Below are 11,474 nucleotides of genomic sequence, written 5' to 3' on the forward strand. Positions count from 1 at the left end.
ATTACAAGGTGCTGTTGCACTGTGTTGAAAATATATATTCCCCTTCAGCAATATCCTCGTGCCCCATATCCCTTCAGAGTACAGATGTATTTTGTGGTGGGTCTGCCCATAGTAGCATCTCTAGCTGCATTTTCTGCACACTTCTTTCTAGTTTCCCTCTGTGCTGCTGACCTAATTTGGATGAGATATTGGATCTGACGGCTCTGCTGTCCTCACGCTGAACACAACACACACTGCCAGTATTTTGGCCTTTGAGAGAATTGCAGTCCAGCCATTTATCACTGTGGGCTGTGCAAAGACTGGGTTTAAAGGACAAATTGTACATCCGTTTGCTTGGAGCCCACACACTTCAGCGCAGCACCAGCAAAATAACAATGTACAGAAACACAAACTGTCACATCTTCAGGTGTTACTGACAAGGTTGTGGTTATTTCTTGCTGCGAAGACATTCGTATTCTGGGAAATGTACACTTACCTGAGTTGATCTCACCTTAGATCCAGCACGGGCTTCATTTGTTCACTGAGAAATAACCCTCTGCAGTGCTGGTTCTGCCTGGTAAAACTGAACTGTCAGCTGTGTTGTTTCCAAATATCACCCAGGTTTGATGATTCATCTCCAAGTCTGAGTATTTATGGAATTGCCCTGGCCCATAGGAAATCCTGTGTTTTCCATATTTGTGTAGACACTGAGCGTCAGTGTCCAGGGCTTACCAAAGACCAGCTGTTCCTCTGTTGTAGGTTCACCATGTCTCTCACTTGGCCCAACGGAAACTGCTTTTGGAGGCACTTTTCGAAAAGTGGGACAGCAATGCATCTGGGTTTCTGGACCTAGAAGAGGTGGATGCTGTTCTAAGCACATTCAAGGAAGGGATGGAAAAAGAGGCCTTGAGGAAGGGTAAGGGAACAGCTCCGCTCTGAGAGAACAATGTCAACGCAGTAGTCCTTGAACCATTCAATGACAGTGCTAATGAAGTTGTTGGCAAGCACCAGTCATTTTTTGTTTTCACAAGCAGTCATAAGCATACAAGGTATAATGTATAAAATGAAAAGGAGCAGTTATCCAGACCTACTTGTCAATGCATAGCTCCATCCTCTACTCCTATGCGAGACTCCCCTGCGACAGTTTCCCAGTCAGAAAGGTAGTGCACTGGTTGTATGACATTACAATGTGCTGAGAAATTATTCAGGTGTAACATGCAATATATAGTTGTAATATGGCAGTGAAAAACACATGTAAAGCCTGAGTTCTGCCACACGTTGCTGAAAATGGCTCATTTTGGCAAGAGCCAAAATCTCTTTATCCTTCAGCTCACTTGCGGCAGCTGGTGGGGTGGGGAGCACACTGGCATGCTATGCTTAATTGTCTCCTGGCTGCAAGGCCACAGAAGAAACTGGCGGTTTACAGCTCTCTTGTATGCAAAGCATGCCGGAACACCCACAGAAATATGGAAGGACACAGTCCCTTCCATTCAGGGCTCATAAACTGAAGGACAAATACATAGAAAGAGAGTATAGCAAAATCAATACCACCTACAAGCAACATAAAACTACTTCTAGCAGCTTCACCCTAATATCTCAAAGATATCGTGGAACAAGCAGGTTTGGGGGAAGGGTTCACAGACATTGCAGTCCTCCTGACTGAATGGTGGGTGGGATTATTTGAGTTCCCTTGTAAGTGAAAAGCATAACATTACAGATAGAATGGAGAAAAAATTCCTTATGCTGTGGCTCAATGCTGAAGGCACTGATCGTGCCATGTTCAACTTCATGTGTATTTCTTTCTTCATCTGTTTCTTCAAAGAGGGGAAAAAGTGGAGGTGAAAATCCAAAGATTTTTATACCATCAACAAATTCTCCATGCTACTTTTGTCAGAAAATCAGAAATTAAATTTAAAAATACTGAATCATTAGATGATGGGCAGGATAAAACAGCATCAACAGTCAGCTCTACCATGATTTGCGCCGGTTGGTACTTGCTACTTCTGTGGCTAAAATTAGTGATAAAATGCCCCTGAGTTCTGTGGGGGAAGGAAGAGGCTCCCAGCTCCCAGAAACCCCCCTGTCTTGGGTGCACTGGGAGCAATCAGGGCAGCTCCCTGCTGTTCCTGTGCATCATTAATCAAAGCATTTCCTATTACACTGTTCCTTATAGACCGCTGTATGTATTGATCGCAAAACACTCCCTGCTTAACAGCAAAGTCACACTTCTACCTATCTATCTTTGCTTGCTTAGTTTGCTAGTAGGAAGCAGCTTGATGAATAACTCTCTTTACTTCTTTGGGTCCAACGGGATTTGAAATCAGGATGCAGATAAAAAAAAGGATGAAAGTGTTAGTGAGGGCAGTGCTCAGGAAAGGCACTGCCAGGAGCATGATCAGACAATCACAGCCTGGGCAGAGCAGCCAGTAAATCGTGTGTTTGCAGAGCCAGGCAGCTGCTGCACCTTCCACAGGCTGGGCAAGAGCACCCCCGTGAGCCCAGAGCTGCAGCCTGGGGAGCGCTGGGGCTGGGAGAACGGGTACACGGGTTGAACTGCTCTGTTAGTAACATCTGAATAGGAATTGATGGGGTAAATTTACATTTTCATGCTCAATCTCTTAGGATTGCAAATCTGAAATGAGTCCCATTTGTCTTAAGGACCTCTGGGCAAATTGGAAGTTTGTGAATCAGAGTGAGTAGATACAGGAAAGAGATTCTTGAGAATCACAATTTGACCCTCGTGGCATTCCTCATTCCTCCTTCTCCAAGCAAAAGTTAACTCTGCCAGACCTTTCTACTGCAGCTTATTTGCCCATATTTGCACCAGCTCAGCTGGAATCCCTGGGACATGAAAAAGGGGACAGGGGCACAGCTCTGCTCCTGGCCTTGTGCAAGATGGGAAGGCGCAGCCTCTGTGCAGTCGTTTTTACTCCTTCACTACCCTGGGAATTAATTGCCTTTTACATATTTTTCATACTAATTTATTCTTCTAAACCTGGTATTTTTTATAACAGCTCTCTTTCTCCTTCTGCTGTCCATATCTTATTTTCTCTTTCTTTTACCAGCGAAGGAACACCTTTGCTCCCGTTACCCAGAGCTCAGCAGAGCAGGGAAGCTATCCCCAAAGGCATTCCAGCTCTTCCTTGAGTTAATTGCGTCTGAGTTTGCTGGTGATAAGGATGAAGCTATTGATAATTTGGTGGAATTTCTGACCGAAAGCATAAAACAAAGTCACATGGAGAGCCTGCAAAGCTTAACCAGGAAGAAATGGCTGCACAATATCCAGCAAGCAGCCGACACCAGCGGAGCAAACATGGAGCCAGTTTACAAAGCCGTGTTTAAGGCCCTCTTGCAGGTACACATCCCAGGGAGCACAAAAACCATTTGTGTTTTGATTGTGACACTGATTTCAAACCCTGATGCATTTGAGTGGAACTCGCAGGTAGCATGGGAAGCTGCTCTGGGGTGGGTTTCCTTGCGCTTTTCTGCACTTTGCTCATGTTCAGGAGAGCCAAGCGTTGTGCACAGAAAGAATCACAGGTCAGATCTGCAACCCACAGATTCTCATCCATGCTCTGCCAATGCAGAATGCTGTTCATGGATACTTATGTCTCACTTTTTGAAGGGCTGACTCAGATCAAATCTGGAAATCCGTAGGTCTAGTTTTGGAGCATCTGAAATGAAACACAGCAGACTCAGTTTGGGATAAAGATGGTTAATTTGTAGTGGGGATAGTTTCATTTTCAACTTGCAGCTGCATCTTTAGGTGTTTGTCCTCACCGTTAAAGCCCCCTGAAAGCAAACTTCTCTCATGGTAGCTGAAGTGTTCTGACAATATTGTATAGATTTGTAATTACAACTCTGGCACTTCTTTGTCTGATTGTTCCAAAGGAACCTCCTATTGGAGAAGAAATCCATAGTTTTGCTTAGGCACAGGTTATAATTAGGGATTATTTTTATATTAACTGCTTCCCATTAACAGCGGGAAAAAAGAAATCCCGTTTTCCTTGCCAATCAAAATACAAAGGGTTTTTGCTTGTAACAGAGCATACCGGTCAGACACAATCACAGCACAGACGCACATGTCATGCAGTTGGTGCATGACATACAAAATCAGTGACCCAGAACCGCATCTCAGCAAAAAATGAGACAAGCGCTAAGTACATGAAATAAGTGTAATGGCCAGTGGCTAATGTACATAATGTAATGGGAAACATTTGGTTGCTAGGACGCAGAAGCCCATGGGGATAACAAGAAGATCAGCGCATATATTGCCCTTTTGGAAGAGAACTGGCTCTCACCAGAGCGGGGACAGGCTCTCCTGCACTATGTGGCATGTACCACGGATGACGCTCCATATGTTTTAAACCAGATACTTTATAGGGACATGAAAGGAGTCAGGTAAGAAAAGCTCCAAGTAACTGTTCCTTTTTCTTAACAATTTTTGGAATGTAGGGGTACCAGGCAGTGTTTGGGGTGCACTGGAAACAGAGGTTGAGAGAGTACTTGGGAGAGGAAATCCCCTCAGGGACCATTGTGGAATGATTAATTATCATACACATGCCCTTATACTTCACATGGTCTATTTAGAACTGCTCTGTTTGGGATTTCACTCCTTTCCTTTGGGAGATGAGCTCACGGTCTAATAAATCTCATCCTTTAGCAAAAGTCTATTCTATTGAGCCTACGTTTTCTTCTTTAAAAATTAATTCCCTTACACCAGTCTACATCCATAGGATATTTTTTGAGAACAATGCCTTTCCTTCCCTAGCATTTACACTATAAACAGCTTTCACGCCTCTTTACTTCTCATTTCCGAAAGCTAGACATGTTTGTCTCTTTCTTTAAATATTGCGTCTTCTCACCTGTAAAATGTAACTGCTGTTCACTTCTGTATTCCCCTTCATTACATTCATTAGTTGATGTTTTAAAAATGTCCTAAGGATGAAAAGTGCCTTATTTATTAGCACTGTCTTTGGGATGCAAGTGGTAAATGTAGTATTTCTGGGTGTGGTTGGAGTAAGGAGCTAACACTTTCATTCTCTGATGCTAAAAAGCTGGGAGAGATCAAAGCTGCAGTATTTATGGCCTTGCTAGAGGTTTTCTGCTGCTCTTAACAAACCTCCTCACAAGTTTATTGTTCAGTTTTGAAGCTGTCGAAGGGGGAAAGCCAATCCATGTTCCAACAGTTCAGCTCCATGGAAATATCCACTTTTGGAACTACAACCGCCCAGTGGAGGAGAGAAAAGGTTCATTCCTGGTACTGCCATTGCACGATGCTCGCTGGAGAGTCTTTGGCATTCTAGGACTTGACACCCTTCGGGACCAGTGTGAGAAAACCATCTTTCTGACCCATGAGATCAGTTTCTATCAGGTTTGTTAGACCACTATTCAAAAAACTGTGTAGGCACCACCTGAATTTTACATTTTCGTTCTGAGTAAACGTAAGATGTACAAAGAATTGTGGGCCCCTTTTTACTGTATATGGTGAAAGTGGTGCGAGCAGAACACCTTATCAATATCTTACTGATTAGCAACTTATCTGTAATTGATTGTGAGGTATCATTTAATCAATAATTTATTGAAGCGTCTCCTGGCTAGTAAGTTAATTGCACTTTTGTGCAAAACCCAAAGATAGTAGCTTTTATTTCCTGGAGCTCTGACCCTCATATTTGTGTTTGTTCCCATAAAGTGGCATGAAACCTTACTTTTTACATAGTGGACTAATTACAAGCAACAGCAGTGGGCATTTCTTTGGAATGCTCTTTAAGATCAGCCGCACTGTGGATGCATCGTCTGGGCAGCAGGGAGCGCAGCAAGCCAACATTATCAGTCGGTTTGACTATCTCGACTGAAAACAGCTCTGTCTAGTTAAGCACTTGGCTGTGACCCAGGTACACCTTACAGCCTGATTTGATAAAGGACAATTCACAGTCACTTTTCAGCTTTACAAGTTCTATTTAAATAACTCGTTACAACCATTTTACTTCATTTTGCTGCATGAACGCTTCCCAGCTTTTCCCCCACATCATATGGAACTGTCTGGCTCATTTAGAGGATTCTGTTTTCACAGGGAGTTGCTCATGCATTCAGCAAAGCCTACCACCATATCTTCACACTGGAAAAAGTTCTACGAATGGCAGTTACTGCTCTGGACTGGTTGTATCGCAGGGCACCCAGCATCCACACCGTTACTGTGTACCTGCTGGAGCCTGGCAAGGACAAGGTACGCAAATTCCTGCAGTGAAAAGGCCTGTAATGCTCGGGGGCTGACAAGGCTCCTTCAGTGAGGACTCTCCATTTCTAGCTGCCTGTGGTTTCCCAGTGGTTTTATCATAAAGACTAAAGCCTGCCTGAGATTCTTCTGTGCAACAAAAGGGCTACATAGAGAGGGAAGTTTCTCTCTGTAAAGGAGGCCACTCTTCGTCCTTTTCGTTTTGTGCGTGTCAAAATTATTCTATTTTATAGGTAAAAGAATGTCCTAGCTAATGTATTAGCTCTTTATTCTGCACTAATGTCAGCAGCCGAGATGTAAATGCAGCTCAGGAAGTGGCTGCTCCCAATTAGCTGGCTGGTGAAGGCAGCCCCCTCCCTGCAGATCGGGTTCCAGTTGTGCAGCAGGCGCTTGGGCACTGGGAAGCTTGTCACTTCACACACAAGCGAGTAAAGAAGATGAAAAGTGTATGCAATATTTAGGACTGATCCCATGTCATCGCAAAGTCTGTATGACATCTGCTGTAGCCATAATTCAGCTGCTTCCTCTGATAAGCATGGTTTATGTTGGCAGTTTTCTGTTGTCATTCCCAGCTCTGCACTGTTCCCTCGCTGACTGCCTGATAGCCAGGTCATTTGCTCCCCTCTGCGCTTTTCATGTGTCAAGGGACACTGGCACAAACATGACATGAGAAAGAGGACTGCAAGAGCATGTGGAAAAGGAGGGAAACCTCTTCTTGGCCTGTGGGTGTTCCTTGGTGTGGAGCGTGGGGATGGATTAAATAGTCTGGCTGAGGGAGGTCCAAGGCACGTTCTTCATGCATCTTGAGCAAAACACTCCAGGAATAAAACCAAGCATTGCTGGGAGATGTCTTTAAACAGCCCATTGCACTTAAATGTACATAGGAATTTCCTTTAAGAAATAAACAATTTCCTCCCTCTCCAAGCTTCAAAATGGCTGTTCCCTCCCTGCATGCAGCTAAACCTCCTGTTTCTCTCTGGCAGACATGGGACTATGCTCTGTGCAAGATGATTACCACAGATAATACAGGACAAAAAGAAATTCATAGCTCTCCTGTTCTTCTCCTCAGAGAAGAAAACCTCCTAAGGTAGGCTCCAGCACCTGCGAGAGTGCCTGGCTGTAGTTCTCTCGCTATCAAGGCTTCTGGTGTGTTTGCATGGGATGCTGAATTATGAAGGAGTGAGAATTATTTTCTCTTAGAGTTAGACCTGCAAAAACTTACCTTCCAACGGAGTGCTTACCAGCTGAGCTGCCGAGCCAGCTCTACATCTGTTGTGAAAGGTTTAGTAATATAATACCTTTGTTTTAACAACGAGATATGAATGGCATCTGACTAAAAGATGCTAAATAAATCACCAAAAGAAACCAGAATGGGAAAGTGTAGTACATTTTCCTCTCTTTCCTCTCATTTCAGAGATTACCTATTTAAGTGCATAGACAGTTCAGAGGTCATTCGCACTTGTGTCTGTGGAGAACACCACATTGCAGTACCTCTCCGTGACCTATCAGGACAAGCTCTTGGGATATTTGATATCAGCATTGGACAACACCAGAAATTACCACCTCATGAACACAAAGACCTGCAGAAAATGTTAAAGATGGCCCAAGCTGCCTGCTCTGAGATACTGAAAATATCTGCAGAGGAAACAGAACCAACCTATGTACTGGGTATTGTGCATACAGAGCCAAGATAGGGTTCTTTAGGGGTGAAATTAGGAGTCTGAGTAAAACCATATCTAAAGTATAATTTCTACAAATATGGAAAGACAAATATTAATAGAAATCTTTGATACATATAAACTACTCCAAAGTTAAACAGAACATTTAAAGTTTGGCTGTAGTTCACAGGATATTTTGTACCCAAGTCCCACTGAAATCACAGGTGTGAAGCAAGGTGCTTTGTTGCCTTCAGGGATCAAGGGTGTTCTCCTCAGAACCGCCCCAACTAAGATCAAAAGAATTTGAATGTCACTTGCCCCTGAGGCAAGTTTTGTCTCCTTCTCAAGCACATACCCATTTTTAAATGTTTCATAGGCTGTATACAAACCAATTAGTCAAGGAGACAAAGAGTTAATCAGAAAGAGGACAGAGCCTTTTGGTCAGTAAGTCTTGAGTAGCAGATGCTTCTGAGAAACTTCTTGAAAGGTTTGCTTTTGATTCCAGAGGCAGAACATGTGGCAAAGTTGAGGCATGGAGAGATTCTGTTCCACCGGTTCATGCTGCAGGACCTGCGCGAGTGTGTCCGGAAACTCAATGCTGAGAGCTTTGCTGAAATAAAGAGCTGTGCAGAACCGCCAGCCCTGGTCCATACCATAGTTAAGGCCGTGCTGTTGCTCTTCCATCCAGACTGGAAGGGCTCAGAGAAGACTGAGAACTGGAGTCAGTGTATTCTGGTGAGATCTCAAAATGTTAAGACTCTGTTTTCGGTTCTTTCTCCCCCAAGAAGATATAGCTGAATTTTCCAAGGGTGAACTGGCAGTGAAATAATTCCTTGCCTTACAGATTTCCTGTACGCTTGACTTAGCCATCTTTAATTCTGAAACCCTTTCTTAAGTTCGTCACTGCCACCTGACACTTTTTGTTCTCTGCATTGCAGAATCTTGATGACAGTTTGATTCAGGAGATTTATTGTTTTGATCCAACTGCTGCATCTGTGCAAGTTCAAGCAGAGCTGCTGCTGGACTGCATCACTGGTAAATATTATAAACTAATTGTGAGATTACCAGCTATGGCTCAGCAGTGAAGCAGTGTCAGTGGGAACCTTCAGCTGAGTGCTTTTAAGGTCCTTACTTCAGAAATTAACTTTGATTTCACAATAAGCAACAGATAAGGGGTCCTAAATATCTGCAGTCTTTTTTGGACAATACATTCAACCTATTAAATTTAGAATCAAAGTTCACTGCCTTAAGGAAAGGGGAGCAGATCAGCTTTGAAACGTACCAGAACAAGCGATCTCCTTGTCAACCTCCACATAAACATATTAAGAATGATAGTTCTTTTGGCAAGTAATATGTAAAGACATATTAAGAATGATGGTTCTTCTGGCAAGTAAATCTACCTCAGAACTCCATGCCCTGCTCTCAGGACTGACCCAGCTCCAAACGGCAACATGATTGTGGAGGACAGTGTGAGTTCTCTTTGTAAACACCATCTGTCAGGTACTTTTTATAATATACTCACTGGCCTTATACAGGAGCTGTGTTTCAGTCTCTTTCTCGCCTTTAATTATTATGAGCTTTTTTGGTGCCAGAGCACTCAAGAGGCTATTATTATTTGCAATATCTCTGCAAGAGAAATGACTGTTGTCCTTGTTGAGATCTCTCCCTTGATGATCTCATGCCAGCCCGAGAGGCCTGTTAAAAATCAAATGTGGAGAAGAGTTGTTAATTTAGCGGGGGATATTTATCAACAGTACTCTGCCTACTGATGAACAGTAAGCACTTGATGCAGTCATAGCTCCTTTTCAGATGTTCTCCCTGTATGTATTAAAATAATTGACTGGGGAGAATTGAAGCAGGCTCAGAGCATCCCATCCTCCTCCAGTTAGGGATGTAGATGTAACTAAAATAAAACAGCTGGTATGCTCCAAAAGGTTGGTTTCCCAGGATGGAAATTATTTTGAGAGAGTAGTGTCAGATCAGTGGTGTGAAGTGTAATTCAGTTACAGAAATTCCTTTAAAATGAACATACACGGTGTCTGTTGGATAATGCCCATATGTTCCATGTATGTGTGCTGTAATACAAAGCAGAGCACAAAACAACCTACACTCTACCAACACAGCAACGTTTAATGGTGTGATTCTGTGATGACCTTTAACAGCATTTAGTAAAAGAGCTTTGAAGGATAATTATTCTTAAACCAAATCTGAGCTTGGAAAAACACACTTTTTACATTTTTAATTATGAAATGTGTAGTATTAAAATACAGCAGAGCACTTGATACATCAGGGCACCTACCACAATACAAAATAAGTTCTAACAAAAGAGCAGCAGTCCTGTGCTTGCCCATTCACTGTCACACCAGCGCTGTGTGCTTTTCAGAGCATCACCATTTTCCAGGCTGGAATTACTGCATCTGGGGAAAGCTCCGCTGCTGGGATGAGCTTTTCTGTTCAGTCTCGTGGTAACACCACTCACGGTTTTAACCTGGCTTTCGGAATTACCTGTCTCGTGTGTTCCAGGTGTCCCCAGAGCGGCGGTGTGGCAGCACGGCTGGGGCCCGGCTGAGCACCTGCACCACTGGCTCCACACCTGCCTGTCGCTGGCAGAGATCGCCAGGAGCCTGCGCAGCAAAACCCCTCTGTCTTCAGCCCCGCTGCGCACCCAGTTCTCCTGTGCCTCCGATTAAACATCGTCATTGCTCATCTAACCCTGGTGATTCTGCCATTTGACATATTTCCTTCAACTGACTGTTGTTTTTTGTATTTTTCTCATGCATAGCTACAAAGCATTTGTTATTAAGATGATAGGAAGTCTGTTAGGGATTATTAAGAAAAAGCAATACAAACATTTTGCTGGTATAACTACTACATTTTAAAAGCTTGATTAAAAGGTTTTGTTGTTTTGTTTTGTGTTTGGGGTTTTTTTTTAATTAATTCTGATGGGAAAAAAAGAGAGAGACACGAACAAGTTTATTACTTCCAAGCTACAATACTCATAAATGATACAGCAAAATTTTCCAAGATTCAGTTTCCTTAAATTACCTTTTAGGTATAATTTTAAGTGAAGGTGGTTAATCAGCATTTTGTAAAGTTCTTTTGAACATGTTGCAGAGAAGCCCTACACTTTTCATTATAGCAAAAAAGAAGCTTTCTTATTGGGATGAAGCTTGAGATTACAGCCCACTGAACTGTCGGCTGCAAGATTTCATCTTTCCAATAACGTTTCTTTTGGCAGAATCACTTTTTTAATAAATATTTGGGAAATTAAACTCCTCTTTCTTTCTTTAGTCAGCAACAAGCGACGTCTCCAGGTAGCTGATGACCGGCGGGGGCTCCGTGGCTTCTCACCCCCCGGCCCGGGGCAGCAGCGGCCACCGGCTGCCGCGGGGCGGGCGGCCTGGGGGCTTTTCCCGGGGCCTGAGGAGCTGCGGGCGGCTCCAGCTCGGCTCGGTTCGGTTCGGTTCCGCTGCCCCCAGAGCGGCGCAGCCCGCCCGCAACAGCCCTTCCGTATCGGCACTTTCGCCACTCGCCAAGGAGCCGTTAAAAAACTCATCCCCGCCTCCGGTGCTCTCCGCCGGCTCTCTGCTTCCCCTCTGGAG

General features: G+C 43.7%; 1 protein-coding gene across 6 annotated transcripts in view; it reads left to right on the forward strand.

The window, feature by feature from the left end:
• Positions 1 to 11,392, forward strand: part of EFCAB5 (EF-hand calcium binding domain 5) — a 30,945-nt gene extending 19,553 nt beyond the window's left edge. For 4 of the 6 annotated variants that reach the window (XM_082068854.1, XM_082068855.1, XM_082068856.1 and 1 more), the window contains 10 exons: positions 739 to 895; positions 3,045 to 3,334; positions 4,208 to 4,380; positions 5,125 to 5,353; positions 6,053 to 6,205; positions 7,198 to 7,301; positions 7,629 to 7,882; positions 8,378 to 8,607; positions 8,811 to 8,907; positions 10,396 to 11,392. In XM_082068854.1, coding sequence (XP_081924980.1) covers positions 739 to 895; positions 3,045 to 3,334; positions 4,208 to 4,380; positions 5,125 to 5,353; positions 6,053 to 6,205; positions 7,198 to 7,301; positions 7,629 to 7,882; positions 8,378 to 8,607; positions 8,811 to 8,907; positions 10,396 to 10,562 — 1,854 coding nt within the window. In that variant the 3' untranslated portion in view covers positions 10,563 to 11,392. Of the gene's footprint in view, positions 1 to 738; positions 896 to 3,044; positions 3,335 to 4,207; positions 4,381 to 5,124; positions 5,354 to 6,052; positions 6,206 to 7,197; positions 7,302 to 7,628; positions 7,883 to 8,377; positions 8,608 to 8,810; positions 8,908 to 10,395 lie in introns of those variants that run through there. The other 2 variants (XM_082068858.1, XM_082068857.1) reach the window with 2 other exon arrangements.
• Positions 11,393 to 11,474: the final 82 nt, after the last annotated feature.

This window comes from Streptopelia decaocto, assembly GCF_964273445.1.
Source record: "Streptopelia decaocto genome assembly, chromosome: 18".
Lineage (NCBI taxonomy): Eukaryota > Metazoa > Chordata > Aves > Columbiformes > Columbidae > Streptopelia > Streptopelia decaocto.